Raw genomic sequence first — 19,748 nt, 5'->3', positions numbered from 1 at the left:
TATATCACTAGAAAACAATCAGCTGATGTGCAAAAAATTAATTTTGTAAAAAAATTAAGAATTCACAATTAAAAATTGATCACTAAACTCATCGCTGGTAAATTTAACGGCGACAAAAAGCGACGATATTGGCGACAAAAAACAAGACCAGGAATACCGATTTTCGTCGATAGCAGAATATATCGACGAACGGACCAATACCATTTAGTGGCGACAGACTAAAAGCAACAAAAAACGAAGGCGGGGGCGACTTCAGGAATAAGGATGAATGATTTCGGCGCTAAATCGAAGAGACACCGACATCACTAACCGAATAAGAGTGCTAAACATATACTAAATTTGGTGTAGCTCTCTACGAATTTAAAATGTCGGTCTATATGGGAGCTATGTATATCAAAACATGAACCGATATATGCCAGAAATGGAATGACAAACTTTTTATACCCCCATCACCATACACATTTACACTCGAAATTCAATACGGCATATTCCAATATACGGAATAACAAATCGCTAGAATTTATTTTCCTTATGACAAAAAAATCCTGATACTCTGGGACCTAAATCAAATTTCAATTTGTAATTTTGATGAAAACAAAAATTACATCGCTCAAATCTATAAGGAGGTTAAGAAAATATCGCCAAACGATTGGTCGAATCCGAACTTACATTTAATTAAAATACAAGTGAAATGTTCACAATATTAAAACTCGAACTACTTATTGCTCCATAAAAAATATGCTGCTGCTAAAACTAACTTAAAAAATAATTTGTTTTAATTCTTTTTTATTTTCTCAAGAAATTTTCTTTATTACTAGTATGACTCAAAAATTGTAAGAACTAAACGTGAGTATAAATTTCAATCGTACAAATAAGTTCAATGCCAACATTTAATTTTAATGCACTTACATATGCTTTTATGTGAAAGAGGAATTTCGTAATTCCGTCAAAAAGTTTAAATTCTCGTTATTTTAACAACGTTGCTCATTTTTCCCACAAATCAAATTAGCTTTTTTCTGTGCAATTTTCATCGAATTTTCCTAAACCGTTTTCACTTCATAATTTTTCCTTTTGTATAATAGTGTACAATTGATTAATATTCATAGGGGAGTAGACGCCACATGTATGGCCAGACGGACACCATCAATACAGGCGAGTCAAAATAATAAAAGCAATGGACATAACAAATTTCCAAAGTCATAGTAGATTCTCTCAAAGTCAAAAGTACTCGTGATGATGATCAAAAACACGTACAAACGCATTCACACACACACACACAAACACTTACAGTGAGTTCCTCTAAGCACTCAATGACAATTTTCTTATTCTCCAAATGTATGTGAAGGAATTCAAATATTTATACCGTTACTACTTCAAGTTTCCAAACGTCATTCTCAATGGAAATTTAAAATGCAAATGCCAAAGTAGCCCTCGTAACGAATCACAAATAAATATGAATAGACTTCTCCATAAGAAATAAGGCTCCTAAAACACTTCACCACTTCGCAATCACCAATTTTATTCTCAATGGGATAGGGGGAGAGGGATTGGAGACAATGAATATCAAAAAAAAAATAAACAAACAAAAATCTAAATAATCTGCCTTGGATCAAATTAATTCACAGGTATTTCAATGTTTATTGAAAAGTTTGGATATTTGAATCCTCAGGTTGTTCTCTATGTATACGAATCTATTTGAGTCTTGCCTCCACAATGACTGATTGCTTTTAAAGAGTGTGAAAGGTAGAAATAATGTTAAAAAGCAATTTTCTAAAGCAATAGTACTCGATCAGTGCTATTAATTTTCTTTATTGCACAACCTTCCCTACGATTAACAATGTACTACTCTTATAGAAGTATGGTAAGGTTCTTGTGGTGGGGGAGAGGTAGCTGTAATTTATTCAAAAGTTTTGTTTACATTTTTCCACTCGATTAGTTTTGATTTTTGTTTTTCCAAAATAACAACAACAACACCACGAACTCAAAAAAAAAAAACACCAAAATCAAAACAAAACAAAAAGACACAGCGATCGAATTAATAACAGCGACGATAGCGGCGAGACTTAATACAAAAAAGAATTACACTTGATTGCGTACGAGAAAGTATGATCATTCAGCGCCCGACGAACTTCTCTAACTAACTGAACAAATAATTTGCCATCGCAATGAATAAAGTACTTAGCGTTCACATACGAGTATATACATACACAAACACACTCAAACTGTTGTCCCCAAACAAAATAACAACAGACGAGCAGTAGCAGTAGCAATAACAACGACAGCCTGCATTAGCAGCTAACAAGATCAATTGCTGTGATCAGCATTTCGTTTTAACGAAGGAAAAACGAAATGGTTCATTTTCTTTTTCGTCTTTGGTTTGAGATGTTGTTACTTTGGTTGATGTTATGTTGATGTCCCCTGAATGTTAAGCGGTTGTTTACATTTTGGATTTTTACTGTTAACATTATGCTAACAGTCAAAAGTGCTGTTAGCATATACTGCAAACGTTATAAAAAAAGAGTGTTAGTGTAAACGCCCTAGTGTGGGTATAATAAATATTTTCTTAATTGGTATGGAGTTATAAATAATATGATCTACACTAAAAACCATCTGTTGCATCTTCAGTAGGTATCTAAAATGCGTCAATTTTACTTAAATTCTATCAGTTAGGAACTGTAAATAGAAAAAAGAGAGTTTAGCAAGAAACTTTTCTAAATACTTCAGTAGATATTTAATATGAGTAAAAAATCATTGTATATATATATATTCTTTTTTGAATCGATAGTACGGTTCATATAATTTAATATTTGAAGAGTATTTTATGCAAATGTTGACCACAATTGCACCTCAAGTTAGTCTTGTGTCGTTCCGGAACGAACTAGTTCCAATGAACGGTTCACTAAAAGGAACGATTCTCACTAGTTCCATCCCTTTCGCTCTCATCGTTCCTTTTGCCATTTATTATACCCTCCACCATAAGATGGGGGTATATTAACTTTGTCATTCCGTTTGTAACACATCGAAATATTGCTCTAAGACCCCATAAAGTATATATATTCTGGGTCGTGGTGAAATTCTGAGTCGAAAATTGGTCCACATCGCTCCATAATTATATATAGCCCCCATATAAACCGATCCCCAGATTTGGCTTGCCGATCCTCTAAGAGAAGCAAATTTCATCCGATCCGGCTGAAATTTGGTACATGGTGGTAGTATATGGTCTCTAACAACCGTGCAAAAATTGGTCCACATCGGTCCATAATTATATATAGCCCCCATATAAACCGATCCCCAGATTTGGCTTGGGGAGCCTCTAAGAGAAGCAAATTTCATCCGATCCGGTTGAAATTAGGTACATGGTGTCATCATATGATCTCTAACAACCATGCAAAGATTGGTCCACATCGGTCCATAATTATATATAGCCCCCATATAAACCGATCCTCAGATTTGACCTCCGGATCTTCGTGGAAGAGCAAAATTCAACCGATTCGGTTGAAATTTGGTACGTGTTGTTAATATATGGCTTCAAACACCCATGCAAAAATTGGTCGAAATCGGTCAATAATTATATATAGCTCCCATATAAACCGATCCCCAGATTTGACCTCAGGAGCCCCTTGGAAGAGCAAAATTCATCCGATTTGGTTGAAATTTGGTACGTTGTTAAGAAGTTTTAAGATACCACAACCCAATTAATTCGATTGTGGATGACAGTCTTTCGTAGAAGTTTCTACGCAATCCATGGTGGAGGGTACATAAGATTCGGCCTGGCCGAACTTACGGCCGTATATACTTGTTTTTATTTTCAATTACACTCCATCGTTCCGCGGATGGCAGTTTGATTTTTTTTTACTTTTGTTTGACAGTAACTATTCGTTATTTAATAGGTTCAATGGCTCCATCTCAAGCTCTCTTGAGAGGAGCTTAGCGTCCAGTGGAAGGTAAAGAGGACTTGAACACCCAGTAGTGTATTAGGTGGAGGTGAGCTCCCAGTGTAAGGTAAAGAGGAGTTGAGCTCCCAGTAGTTTATTAAGAGGAGTTGAACTCCCAGTGGTGTATTAAGCGAAGTTAAGCTCCTATAACCGAGGTTGGAAAGTACCACTCCCGCGATGAGGTAGTTGTGTAGTCGTCTGTGGATCATCACCAGAGGAGCCATGCTAGCAGTGGATTAACTTTATTTGTACTATGTCATTCTCTCTCGGAAGGTCCTAGATAAATACATTTTTGTGACGAACCTGGAGACCCGACTTACTTTCCCAGCATAGGTGAAAAAACGTCGTTACAGCCCATTGAGCCAAACATAAGCTTCCTCGCTGAACACAAGAAATACGCGATGACCCCTTGAGCACGCATTTTGATAATAAAATTCAATAGCTTGCCATCGTGTTGGTTTGTAAGATGATTCATGATTCAAATATAGACCAAACTGAAGATTTTTGACAGTGACAGAAAACACGAAACGTGCTTCAGCTTCTGTAACCATTGTTGGCATAGAGATAATAGCTAAAAAATCACCCTTTATTTTATTTAAGATTTTCTAACATAAACATACATTTTCTTTCATGGTGGTTTCACTTTTTTCACTTTCAGGTTTACACATTGTGAATGGAGGAAAACAGTGTGACGGATTCATGTTCCCGGCCGATGAAACAGTATTCACCTTCGGAGCATATAAGACGTCTACAGTCTGCAGTCTATTTTTTCGTTCGTTTCTTGGTCTTACGTTAAATAGCGCCAACTCCTACTCCGACATGGTCTCGTGGAGCGTATGACATTTTTTTTTGTATTATTATTCGCATTTTACTAAGAATCTCAGTGTGTTCGTTTTTTTTTCTGTGTATGTTAGTGCCATTTTCCCTCTCTCATATTAATGTTAGGTAGTTACTGTTAAAGATTGGCTTACTGGTTCTGTGTGTAATGTAATGTACCCGTGTACAGTACTGTTATAAACATTCCGTTGAATTTGCCAACACTGAGGTTGTGGTCTTTGCTAAACCGATTCAAATATAAATGCGTTACAGAAATGTTTGCTGTTAAGACAATTCAAATAATATTTATGATTTTTGAAGATCTATATTTGGGATATTCAATTAAAAGGGACGATTTTCTTATATTAATATAATTGAGGTAGCATTCTACAAAAACCCTAATTCTTTATTCCATAAATATTAGATTTTCTTTAATCCAAATATGACTTTATTACCAAAATAGAAAAAATACCTAAAACAAACTCTCTTTGATTAATTAGCTTCTAACCTTGAAGCTTTTAATTATTGTTTTGTATCGAATTTTTATTGGTATACCCAAAAAGGTTATCAAACTAAAATAACAAGGGTGGGGACTAATGCAACATTTTTCACCCACACACACAAACTTTAAATAAATCGTTTTTGATTTAGTGTTTTAGCTGACCTAAGAAACTAACAATAAAAATTGATTTCATGTAATTTTGTGTTCATTCAATGGCTATTGCACACCTGTACCATGTGTCAAGAAAGTGTTGGATATCCAGAAGAAGGTCAAATCCACCGCGAACTTTGTAAGTAATTGAGGCCAAACCACCACTGCTTACACACCACTATTGGAGAATAATCAACAAAACAATAAATAAAAGAATTACTTTGTTAAACCATAAACTGTTGAATATTGGGGAGGGAGAGTGAGAGTGAGAATGTTTCGTGTAGATAATGATTGTTACAAAGTGGCTAAAGGATACCAATTCACAAATAACTTTCGTCTTCAATTAAATGTACACACATGCATGTGTTAATACATGCATTACATATCCAAACAGATCAAACACCTTTTGAGGGTAGTTTGATTGGTTGTTTCAGTCTACATTGGGGAAGTCATTGGTGGAGAAATTTTTTTTTTATTAATAGATTTTTTCTTTTGAAGCTACAACAAACCAAAGGATTCAAAAACACCATTAAAATGAAATGAAATCTTTTTTAGAAGAATTTTATATATCCCAAATTTTATTTCTATAGAAAATGTTATCACACTTTTATTTCTATAGAAAATTTTGTCAGAATTTTATTTCTATTGAAAATTTTGTCAAAATTTTATTTTTATAGCAACTTTAGTCAAAATTTTATTGCTATAGAAATTTTAACAAAATGTTATTGCTATTGAAATTTTGTCAAAATTTTATTTCTATAGAAAATTTTGTCAAGATTTTATTTTCATAGAAAATTTTGTCAAAATTTTATTTTTATAGAAAATTTTGTCAACATTTTATTTTTATAGAAAATTTTGTCAAAATTTTATTTCCATAGAAAATTTTGTCAAAATTTTATTTTTATAAAAATTTTATTTATGTAAAAAATTTTGTCAAAATTTTATTTCTATAGAAAATTTTGTCAAAATTTTATTTTTATGGAAAATTTTGTCAAAATTTTATTTCTATAGAAATTTTTGTCAAAATTTTATTTCTATAGAAAATTTTGTCAAAATTTTATTTTTATAGAAAATTTTGTCAACATTTTATTTTTATAGAAAATTTTGTCAAAATTTTATTTCTATAAAAATTTTATTTATGTAGAAAATTTTGTCAAAATTTTATTTCTATAGAAAATTTTGTCATAATTTTATTTTTATGGAAAATTTTGTCAATTTTTTTTTCTATAGAAATTTTTGTCAAAATTTTATTTCTATACAAAATTTTGTCAAAATTTTATTTTTATAGAAAATTTTGTCAAAATTTTATTTCCATAGAAAATTTTGTCAAAATTTTATTTTTATAGAAAATTTTTTCAAAATTTTATTTTTGTAGAAAATTTTGTCAAAATTTTATTTTTATAGAAAATTTTGTCAAAATTTTATTTCTGTAGAAAATTTGTGGAGTACCTCTTAGTTGGAGAGGAATATCTTGCAAAAATCTACGAAAACATCAAGAATTCTACCAATCTACCAAGCAGTAAAAAATCTACCATTTTTGGTAGATTTTTGGCAACTCCGCTCTCCAAAGAGAGATTAAGTGAATCTTAAGCTCAATTGAGTGTAATGTATACTCTCTATAGAAAATTATGTCAAAATTTTATTTCTATAGAAAATTTTGTCAGAACTTTATTTCTGTAGAAAATTTTGTCAAAATTTTATTTCCATAGAAAATTTAACAAAATTTTATTTTTATAAAAGTTTTAGTTATGTAGAATATTTTGCCAAAATTTTATTTTTATAGAAAATTTTGTCAAAATTTTATTTCTATAGAAAATTTTGTCAAAATTTAATTTTTATAGAAAATTTTGTCAAAATTTTATTTTTATAGAAAATTTTGTCAAAATTTTATTTCTATAGAAAATTTTGTCAAAATTTTATTTTTATAAAAAATTTTATTTTTATAGAAAATTTTGTCAAAATTTTATTTCTATAGAAAACTTTGTCAAAATTTTATTTCTATAGAAAACTTTGTCAAAATTTTATTTTTATATAAAATTTTGTCCAAATTGTATTTCTATAGAAAATTTTATCAAAATTTTATTTCTAGAGAAAATTGTTTTCAAAATTTTATTTCTAGAGAAAATTTTTTCACAATTTTATTTCTATAGAAAATTTTATCAAAATTTTATTTCTATTGAAAATTTTGTCAAAATTTTATTTCTATAGAACATTTTGTCATAATTTTATTTCAATAGAAAATTTTGTCAAAATTTTATTTTATAGAAAATTTTGTCAAATTTCATTTCTAGAGAAAATTTTGTCAAAATTGTATTTGTAGAGAAAATTTTTGTCAAAATTTTATTTCTATAGAAAGTTTTGTCAAAATTTTAATTCTGTAGAACATTTTGTCAAAATTTTATTTCTATAGAAAATTTTGTCAAAATTTTATTTCTGTAGAAAGTTTGTGGAGTACCTCTTAGTTGGAGAGGAATAACTTGCAAAATCTACCAAAACATCAAGAATTCTAACAAGCAGCAAAAAATCTTCCATTTTGGGTAGAATTCTAGCAACTGTTGCAACCGTGATGGCAACTCCCGCTTTCCAAAGAGAAATTGAGTGAATCTTAAGCTCAATTGAGTGTAATGTATAGTCTCTGTAGGCAAACAACAGCACTGTTAATTGTCTATAATCGATTCTCGATGTTTTTATTAGATTTTTTTAATTTATGTCGTATATGTCAGTATCTTGAACAGTTGTAACATATTGTAGCACAGTGTAAATTTATTAAAGCTTTTTTTCTCTTTTACCCAAAATTATCCCTACAAATGGCATTTCCTTAGCAATTTGACATAATTTGATAAAAACCTATGTAGTCATTTATTTAACAAACTGAAATTACTTTAAATTGCTTCTGCACATCTGTACTCCACAACAACAAAATGTCAAGAAATCACGAAAAAATTATTTCACATTCCCTGTTTTTTGAAGGCATTCAAAGATCTGGAGGAGAAGAATTCCGCAGACAAATGTGATGATGCTGATGTGAGTACATTCATATTTTTTTCTACCTTTTAATATGGAAATTATAATTTAAAAAAAAATATATTTTTATGATTTCGAATATGTACAGACAGACTAGTAACAGCTGTACCCAAACAAATAATGATGGTGACAATATTTCTTAGGTTGCTAACCCAGTAGCGTTATCATAAACATCAGCAATCATCTCACCCAATCTTTCGAACATAAGCTCATTTTGACAATTTCGCATTTTTTTATTCAGCAAATTAAGTGTAAATTGTTTAATGTTTTTTTCAGACACCTAATCATATATGTGAATAAAAGTTTCAGACTTGTGTTTTTTATATACATACATATAAAAAATATAGTTTATGTTAATTTGGGTTAGAAATTCACAGGGAGTCAATAATAAATTTCATATGGAGGGTTTGTTTAAAATTCCTTTCCGTACTTACTTTTCATCTGGTGGTGGAGGCATATCAATGCCTGATGGTGTTCCTGGTGGTGTTTTCTCATTTTCCATCATAGCTAAAGGGGCATCTGGTAATGGACTCACTGAATTTGTATCCATTCGAAGGCACCCAATTTTGGCGCTAATTAAACCAAAATCTAAGAATTTTAGCTAGAGAAATTTTCTGCAAAGAAAGGAAAATAAATCGAGTTTTTTTTAATTGAAAATTTGTTTATGGGAAAAGTTAATTGCAGAGATTGTTGAACTACAAGCTCCATTTAAAATCTATAGGGAGTCATAACATTTGCCACCCCCCACATAAATACTAAGTTCTCATACCCATAAAAACTGCATATTTTTCATCTGTTTTATGTAATTGCAAAAGTTCATAGAAACAAACACTCCCATACACACATACATAGATTTGCTCTCTCTCCCCATAGCCCCAAACTCTCACATATTTCAATTATTCTCTCCCCCTAAAAAATCAAAACAACTCCAGCCTTTGTAAACCGTTTTATTTTTAAATTCTATTGCAAAATATATGTGCGTGTGTGTGACTACGTATAGGAGAAAGGGAGCATGTGAGAGATAAAAAAATAAGGTTGGGTGGATAACAAGAACAACAAACATCACTACTTACTCTAAACAAATAGAACAAACCACTATGCCAAATGGGAGCCTAAATGAACACATATATTTGCGTAATTTAATTCATAAATTCTAACTGTCTATAGCTCAGCAACCATTTAAGTTGGATGCACAGTGGATGCAATATCAATATATATATTGCTTTGTAAATGAAAATATGTCTTTTTTGACAATGTATCGCCATAAATCGCCGAATAGTAAAAAAAAATTATTGCTCCCAATAAAATAATAGGAGACGAGATGGAATATGAAATTATTTTATTTTTATATTAATATTCAAGACAGCTCAGGTTCAAATGCCGGCTGCGATGACATCTTTAATTTTATTTTCATTGTTTTTAATTTTTATTCTATATTTAATAGACCAAAATTAAATTTTTTGCTCTTAAAAAGAAATGTATGAGAAACAAATTAAAATTTTTATGGCTTGGATTTCTCTACCGTATGTCAAACACGGTTGCCACTCGTGCCAAAAATAATATACCAAATTTTAAGAAAAATTTACCAAAAATCTACCAAATTAAAAAAAAATATTTTGAAGTTTTTGATCAAAAATTTTGCAAAATTGTATTTCTTTAGAAAATTTTGTCAAACTTATATTTCTCTAGAAAATTTAGTCAGAATACTATTTCTGTAGAAACGTTTGTCAAAATTTTATTTCTATAAAAAATTTGGTCATCATTTGCATCTATATAAAATTTTGTCAAAATTGCATTTCTATACACTGAAAACAATATTTACGTGTTATTAAAGATTTCGCAACCTAAATTTTAGGATGCGAAATTAACAAAATATTAAGGACGAATTTCTTTAAAATAATGAAATTTTAATTAAAATAAAATTTATAATCTTTGTTTCAAAAATTTTTTTCATTAAATTTAGGACACAAATTTTGTAAATTTGCATCCCTTCATTAAAGTCGAATGTCTTTGAACTAAGGTTAATTTTCCTTAAAGTAAAGAAACACATTTTTGATTTAAGGCAATTGTACTTAAATTAAGTGAAATATTGAAACTTCAGATTTAAGAAAAAACGCTTCAAATATAAGCTAAGACTTATTTTGAGGATTTTGCGTCTTTGGTTTAAAGTTTTTCTGGAATTAAGACAACGTTTTATTACTTTGAAGTATCCGTTATAATTTAGATTTTTAAACTGGCATTTGTTTGTACGTGAGTACTTTTATTAATAAACCGCCAAAAGAGAATGAAAATTTGACAAATGAGATCTGTATCCTAATTTTAATTTTATTGGTCCTAGATTTAAAACCAGATAGGTCGCTAAAAATTTTCTTTATTTTAAAGAAGCCGCATCTTTGGCTCGGAATCAATACCAAAATCCTTAAAGGAAGGATCCAAGTAAACTTTTTTTTTTGAGTGTAGAAAAATTTGTTGATAAAATGTTGATAAACTTTTTTTGCCCTAGAATATTTTGTCAAAATTGCATTTCTTTAGCAAATTTGTGAAAATTTTATTGTTTTGTTAGAAAGTTTTGTCAAAATTTTATTACTCTAGAAAACTTGATAAATTTTTTGTCCATAGAAAATTTTTGCCAAAATTTTATTTCTCTAGAAAATTTGATAAATTTTTTGTCGATAGAAACATTTTGCCAAAATTTTATTTCCATAGAAAATTTTGCCAAAATTTTATTTCTATAGAAAATTTTGCCAAAATTTTATTTCTATAGAAAATTTTCCAAAATTTTATTTCTATAAAAATTTTTCCAAAATTTTATTTCTATAGAAAATTTTTCTAAAATTTTTATTTCTACAGAAAAAAAATATTTCTAAGAAACTTTTGTTTTTTTTCTATAGAAAATTTTGCCAATTTTTTTAAATAGAAAATGTTGTCAAAATTGTTTTTCATAGAAAATTTTGTTCTATAAAAAATTAAGTACGTCTTAGTTGGAGATGGACATTTTGTAAAATCTACTAAAGTATCAAGAATTGTAGCAATATACCAAACAGTAAAAAATCTATCATTTTTGGTTAAATTCTATCAACTGTGGCAACCGTAATGTCAAACCCGGAGAAGGAATATGAACACTTTCTAGAGCAAAATATTATTTTTGGACGGTGAACATGTCGCAACCATTTTATTTTCTTGGGCATTATGTATCTGATTTCGACAACCATTTTATTTTTGGCGAGAAAAACAAAATTTTTACTGCAAAAATGTTCCATGTTCCCCATACAAAACCGACATTTTGCTCTAGAGGGTGATCATATTCCTTCTGTGCATGCAGTCTGTCCCACTGTCTCTTAATTTATGCTCATTCCTTGCACCTATTCATGAAATATCTCACATTCATTCTATGCATAAGTACATCCCTTCATCCAGGCATCTTTTATCTTAAGCGATACAAAACAAAAATGCAGTCTGTTTTTTTTTCTCTCACATCTCCTGTGATGCCCCGTCCTGTATGTGATCCATGGAACAAGTAAATCTAAGCCACAGCCAGATAGACAAGTGCAATAAAACCTTTTCAAAAAATGACTGGCATGACTGCAAAAATGAAAAAAGGAGGAGTTTTGGAAGCAATTTTTTACGCTTTGCCACTGTATTTGTGCTAAGTACTTTGTTTTAGATAAAAAAAAATAAAATACATAGCAGCAGAGAACGCATTTCAAGTTGAAATTGGCAGAGTTTAACCTTAAATCCTTACTCGTTAATGAATGAGTGAACAGGATGAGATGGTTTTGGCACAGATATCAAAGGATTATGATGTGATGGAATGATATCAAAGGATTAAGTTTTATGTAAAGAATTTGGGAAAACAAGGAATTTTAGGGGGAGACGAGGTGTTCCTTAGACACAAAGAAGGATTGTGGATGAAGAAGGCAGTACATCCGCTTGGGTGCTACAAGGGCTTTCTACACTCAGAAAATTGAACGTCGTAACTACAAGTGAATTCCATAATATTGAGTAGTTCAAAATTTTAGTCACAGTGAGTTAAATTTAACTATTGATGAACAAAATTAACTCAGTGGAAGTAAATTGAACTTACGGCCATTACCAGCAAAATGGTTAAGAACTCCCAGTGGGTTCGTAAATGGACTGAAGCAAATGTATTAATAGCGAGTACGTATTTTCTCCAACGTACGAAGAAGTTTCTCAGCATTACTGAACTTTTACTGTGCAATATTACGAAGTCTAGTTGGACACGAAATTTCCATTTTTAGTATAAATAAACTAACGAGGAAAGTCAATTCTAACTACCGTTGAGTGAATCTATTTCTAGACAATAGTTCGTCTCCGAAACATGTGCTCGTGTGGTGTTTCTAAAAATAGACACCCTTGACTGTATGTGTTAATGAATACATGCAGCCAAGCAAGACAAGATTAAACAAAGTCACATTTGGTTGTTCACGAGTATAAGAGCTAAGTGGCCCAGTGGATAGTGTGTTTAGTTAGAAAACTGATGATACGCGGTTCGATCCTCCGTCCGGACAAAAGGAAAAATTTTATAAAATGACAAAAATAAAATCTAATAAGTTATTCTAAAGAATTTGTACTACAGAAGAGTAAGTGGTTTGTACTAAATATAATATGACATATAGAAATGGGGATCCCCCTTCCATTGAGGTCTCCTTGCTCAAAGTCACCAGGTGGTCTAGGAAATTCAGAACATTAATTTATTTCGTTTTTAAAAAATGTATTATTAGTTAATTTTTTACTTCTGAACAGTTAAATTTTAACTTGACAAAGGTTAAAACAAATTACTAATCTATAGGAAAATGTTGAACTTACTATGGGTACATGCTTCTTTAGCGACATACGAAGTTCAATATTAACACTGGTTAGTTAAAAATAACTCGCTAATGGGTTCACTCTTCTCTGAGTGTACTGCGCTTTATCTCTTCTCATCCTGCTGAAAATACTTAAACTTCACAGCAACTCTGGGCATGATGAATCGATTACAAGAGAGGAGATCCTCTAGACAAGTCATCATATCACAAAAATCTATACATGAAAGTACTTGGAATTGTAATCGCAATTAAAGACCTACTTTCGACTTTCAAAATTTGAAAAATTTCGAAGCTTCAAGCCAATTCTGAGTGACGTCTCACATATACGGTGGCCACCCGAGCCCAAAATAATATACCAAAATTTTGAGAAAACTTTACAAAAAAAGAAAAATACCAAACAAAAAAATCTTGATTTTGTCAAAATTTTATTTCTATAGAAAATTTTGTCAAAATTTTATTTCTGTAGAAAATTTTGTTAAAATTCTATTTCTATAGAAAATTTTGTCAAGATTTTATTTCTATCAAAAGTTTTGTTAAAATTTTATTTCTACAGAAAATGTTGTCAAAATTTTATTTCTATAGAAAATTTTATAAAAATTTTATTTCTATCAATAGTTTTGTTAAAATTTTATTTCTATAGAAAATTTAGTCAAAATTTTATTTCTATAGAAAATTTTGTCAATATTTTTTTTTATCGACAATTTTGTCAAAATTTTATTTCCATAGAAAATTTTGTCAATATTTTATTTCTATAGGAAATTTTATCAAAAATTTATTTCTATTGGAAATTTTATCAAAAATTTATTTTTATAGGAAATTTAATTATAATAACAAGTAAGTAAAGTCTAAAGTCGGGCGGAGCCGACTATATTATACCCTTCGCCACTATGTAGACAAACATTTGTGTTACCATCTCAACTAATACAAATTTGTTGGGAGCTATATACAAATACTTTTAATGGAGAAAATTTCTTGTACTTCTACAAAAACTCTAGAATTAAAATTTAAATCGGCAAACGCCCTGGGATGAAACACAATGTTAGTAAAAAACAAGTATATACAGCACTAAGTTCGGCCGGGCCGAATCTTAAATACCCACCACAATGAACCAAATATTAGGGTTTCCTTTGAAATTTCAGGAGGGCTTGAGGACACTTCCCGAAGATAAATTTAAAGATTTCACCTATGAGGACTATATCAGATTCTGGATTTATAAGAACCATTTGTGTTTGAGTTTTAGAGGAATCATTAACATCTCTTGTAAGTGTGCAAGAAAATTATAAAATAACGTCTTGATTTGAAATCTTAAATCTGTAGAAGTAAAATCTGGAAATTTTACATTGAGTTTCAAGCAATTTTCATGATCAGTGCGCCTTCTACACCCTCAAGAAGTGAAGTCGGTCTATATGGAGTCATTACCAAATGGACCGATAAAAACTTAATCCGATACACGTTTTTGTGAGCCTAAAATACCAGAATATGTACAATTTCAGGCAAATCAGATAAAAACTACGGTTTCTATAAACCCAAGGAGTTAAATCGGGAGATCGTTCTATGGGGGCTATACTAAAATATGGACCGATACTCACCCTTTTCGGCACACCTCTTTATGACCCGAAAATACCTCTAGATTTCCAATTTCAGGCAAATAGGATAAAAACTTCGGATTCTAGAAGCCCAAGAAGTAAAATCGGGAAATCGGTCTATATGGGGCTATGGACCGATACTCACCATTTTCGGCACACCTCTTTATGGTCCTAAAATACCTCTAGATTTCCAATTTCAGACAAATTGGAAAAAAACTACGGTTTCTATAAGCCCAAGACCCCAAATCGGGAGGTCGTTTTATATGGGGACCATACCAAAACATGGACCAATACTCACAATTTTTGGCACACGTATTTTTGGTCCTACAATACCTCTAGATTTCCAATTTCAGGTAAATTGAATAAAAACTGGGGTTTCTATAAGCCCAAGAAGTAAAATCGGGAGATCGGTCTATATGGGGGCTATACCAAAACATGCACCGATACTCACCATTTTTGGCACAACTCTTTATGGTCATAAAATAACTCTAGATTTCAAATTTCAGGCAAATTGGATAAAAACTACGATTTCTATAAGTCCAAGGCCCCAAATCGGGAGGTCGGTTTATATGGGGACTATATCAAAACCTGGACCGATATAGCCCATCTTCGAACTTGACCTGCCTGCAGACAAAAGACGAGTTTGTACAAAATTTCAGCACGATTGCTTCATTATCGAAGACTGTAGCGTGATTACAACAGACAGACAGACGGACATCGTTATATCGTCTTAGAATTTCTCCCTGATCAAGAATATATATACTTTATATAGTCGGAAATCGATATTTCGATGTGTTACAAACGGAATGACAAACTTATTATACCCCCGTCACCATTCTATGGTGGTGGGTATAACAAGTAAGGAAAGTATAAAGTCGGGCGGAGCCGACTATATTATACCCTTTTACAAAATCTATAGACTCAAAATTTAAGTTGGGTAATGCACTAGAACGGGACACAATTTTAGTAAAAAAATATGGGAAACATTTAAATCTGAAGCAATTTTAAGGAAACTTCGCAAAAGTTTATTTATGATTTATCGCTCGATATATATGTATTAGAAGTTTAGGAAAATTAGAGTCATTTTTACAACTTTTCGACTAAGCAGTGGCGATTTAACAAGGAAAATGTTGGTATTTTGACCATTTTTGTCGAAATCAGAAAAACATATATATGGGAGCTATATCTAAATCTGAACCGATTTCAATCAAATTTGGCACTATATTACTAATTGTACTCCTAGTGCAAAATTTCAACCAAATTGGGCCAAAACTCTGGCTTCTGGGTCCATATAAGTGTATATCGGGCGAAAGATATATATGGGAGCTATATCTAAATCTGAACCGATTTCAATCAAATTTTGCAAACTTGACTATACGACTAAGTGTATAGTCATCATATGGGGACAGAGGGCGGTAATGGGTTAATAAAAAAAGAATTTTGAAACCAATATTATAAACTTTCTTTTAATTAAAAGTTCATTGTTTTAAAGAAATTTGTCCTTAATATTGTGTAAATTGCGCATCCTCAAAATTAATGTAATACTACGTAAATATTTTTTTCAGTCTATATCGACATAATTACAGAGAACGCATTTATTAGAAGAGAGAAGGTTTTTTTCTGTTATTGTATATGAAAATTATTTCAAATAATAAATTTCTAGGAAATTTATACATGGATCGAAATAGTTTATCAATTTCTTGCAAACAATTAAAAGTATCAAGTATTATGTGGAAAGTATTTCTCTTTATCTATTATTAAAGCATTATCCCTAGTTAGTTATTAGCTGTTCTACAATTTTCCATTTCAAGGGAAATATCAAAGGATAAAAACGGGACCTATTTTATGATATTCTTTGCTACCAAAGCTTTAGATTTGAGCCAAGAGTTTAAAAAGGAATACTTATACACATTGCTATCTATAATCCATCCACAAAGTGTTCTAATTACTTTCATATTTTATGTATGTCCTGTCGAAGTACCCGGGGGGTCACACCTCTTTGCCGCTCAGCAATTAAATCGTAAAATTCAATGGACAAATATCTTCGGAGACATACAAGTACTATACTTGGAAAACTATGTATGTATGTATGTCGATATCTATGTAGATTGATATTTATGGACAAATAAGTGTGAGTGTAAAAAACATATAGCTTCTGTAATTAAACTTTATATTCATAGGAAATTTTCTAATATTAAAAAAAAAAAAACAAAATTGACAACTGACACGCAAAACGAAGGCAGGCGAACTGCCATCAACGCAAAAATAAAGCGAGCTACTTGCAAAACCAATCTTATGTCAAGCAACCATCTATGACATGTACTTCGAATAAGTGAAGAGCCAAGTGTATGTGCTATTACATAGATATTAGGGTGTAAAGGACATTAACTAATGGCAACGAAAGACATTATGTTAGATTAAACATAGGGCATATGTCAATAATAATTTATTTTTTATTTATTTAAATAAATAAAATTATTTATTTAAATAAATAAAATTATTAATTTTATTGTAAAATTATTAATTTCTATAACTAATAATAAATTAATTATTAGTTATACATTTTTTGTATCTTTTTTAATTTAATATAATTGCAATTCATTTAAATTCATTTTCATTGACTTAGTATTATTGATTAATGATTGTGTCAGGTTTTATTTTGTATTATTTCTATTTTATATTTATTCTCCCTTATTTATTGTACAAATTCGTTCCACCCTAATGCATATATTGGCATTCATTCTCAATTTTAGTTACCCATATATACGAGTCTGAGTAAATGATGTTCGTTTCCAATAAATTAGACTTCGATAATTTGCTCAATGTGTACCATTCATAAAATATTTTACAGCTGATGCGTATTGTTTTGGAATATTTGGCAATAGAAAAGGCCAAGAAAATGCAATCAGCCAAAGCGGAAACTTAAATTGTCAATAAAAAATATCTATTACATAGGTCCTACAAACAAATGCCACTTATATTAAATGGGGTTATGCGACTACAATAAAAAATCTACAAACTATGTTTCACAGATATGTCTGTTTGTGTTCGTGTAACGGACAAATAATTGTACCTCGCCCTCGTGTCACATCACTTGAAATCAACGTTGCCACAATGAATTTTTTAATGTTGGCCCAACATTTTTCCAAAATTGGACCAAAATTCGTACCAGCGGGCCAATGATATTAATTATATTTCGAAAAATGGCCCGCTGGTACGAATGTTGGCCCAACATTTTTCCAAAATTGGACCAAAATTCGTAGAAAATTTTGTCAAAATTGTATTTCCATAGAAAATTTTTGCAACATTTTATTTCTATAGAAAATTTTGTCAAAATTTTATTTCTACAGAAAAATTTTTGAAAATTTGATTTCTACAGAAATTTTTGTTAAATTTTTTTGCAAATTTTTTTTCTTTAGAAAAATTTTTCACAATTTTATTTCTATCGAAAATTTTGTCAAATTTGTATTTCTATAGAAAGTTATAGCAAAATTGTATTTCTTTAGAAAATTTTATTTCTATAGAAAATTGTTATTATACCCTACGCCACACTGTGGAACAGGGTATTATAAGTTAGTGCATATGTTTGCAACACCCAGAAGGAGACGAGATAGACAAATGGTGTCTTTGGCAAAAATGCTTATGGTGGGCTCCTGAGTCGATATAGCCATGACCGTCTGTCTGTGAACACATTTTTGTGATGAAAGTCTAGGTTGCGGTTTTAGTCCAATCGACTTCAAATTTGACATTTTTGTGATCAAAGTCTAGGTCGCAGTTTTAGTCCAACCGACTTCAAATTTGGCACAAGTATGTGTTTTGGGTCAGAATAGAACCCTATTGATTTTGGAAGAAATCGTTTCAGATTTAGATATAGCTGCCCATATATATATTTCTCCCGAAATTTTATTTTTATAGAAGATTTTGTCAAAATTTTATTTCTGTAGACAATTTTGTCAAAATTTTATTTATATAGAAAATTTTGTCAACATTTTATTTTTATAGAAAATTTTATTTCTGTAGACAATTTTGTCAAAATCATATTTCTATAGAAAATTTTGTGAACATTTTATTTCTATCGAAAATTTTGTCAAATTTTTGAAACAAAGTACATTTTCTATGCCGCCTTTTTTAAAAACGAAGTGGCGTGTGGACACCTACACTGTGCTCCATAATTTATTTGGAGAGTTTCATATAAAATTTGTGTGTGTGTGTATGTATGCGTTCTCCTCCTGGACAATGATAATAATGATGAGTATAATGGTTTTGCCATTGTCACCGGTATTATTATTGTAGGCGTCTATGTGTTGTTGCCTTTTAATATTGGAGTTTTATTTCTCTCCTGTTTTTTTTTCGTTTATTGACCTCACCCATGCATTGAACAACAACAACATTATTAAGGAAAAAAAAACTACACAAACATCATGAGCATTGAGAATCGTAGAGCGTAGAGCGTCAACAAATTACTCACTCACTCATGCAATCGGTTTTGTTTTCACGTTAATTTGAATATTCTTTCGTATTTTAGCTATACGACACTGTTGCTGCTACTACGTATGTACTTGTTACCTTCATGAGTTCTCTATTGCTTGTTGTTGTTGCATTTTGAATATTTATTTTAATATGCAGCATTTTTATAGACGCTAATGCACACCTTTCGCTAAATGTAGAAAATGTCCCTGTCAGCAGGAAAATAATTTGCAAATAAAAAAATACCAACAACTCCAGCAGACAAGGAAAGTGATAGTAGGCAAATCACTAAACATTAATATGAAGGTGGGAAGTGGAGAAGGGCCTCAAATTCGGAGGGCCTCAAATTTGAAAACCAACTTTAATGATTTAGAATATCACCATATGTGGGAATGTTGGTGAAATTTTTGTGAGTATTTAACAGCTAAGTGCATTGAAATAT

General features: G+C 30.6%; 1 protein-coding gene across 5 annotated transcripts in view; it reads right to left on the bottom strand.

Annotated features, from left to right (window-relative positions):
• Window positions 1-19,748, bottom strand: part of nemy (cytochrome b561 family member no extended memory) — a 62,830-nt gene that overhangs the window by 31,618 nt on the left and 11,464 nt on the right. For 2 of the 5 annotated variants that reach the window (XM_075312104.1, XM_075312105.1), the window contains one exon: window positions 8,862-9,041. In XM_075312104.1, the coding sequence (XP_075168219.1) occupies window positions 8,862-8,977 (116 nt within the window). In that variant the 5' untranslated portion in view covers window positions 8,978-9,041. Of the gene's footprint in view, window positions 1-1,918; window positions 2,144-8,861; window positions 9,042-19,748 lie in introns of those variants that run through there. The other 3 variants (XM_075312106.1, XM_075312107.1, XM_075312108.1) reach the window with 3 other exon arrangements.

The sequence above is a fragment of the Haematobia irritans genome, chromosome 5 (assembly GCF_050003625.1).
Source record: "Haematobia irritans isolate KBUSLIRL chromosome 5, ASM5000362v1, whole genome shotgun sequence".
NCBI classification, from domain to species: Eukaryota; Metazoa; Arthropoda; class Insecta; order Diptera; family Muscidae; genus Haematobia; species Haematobia irritans.
This window is presented reverse-complemented; position numbering and strand designations above follow the sequence as displayed.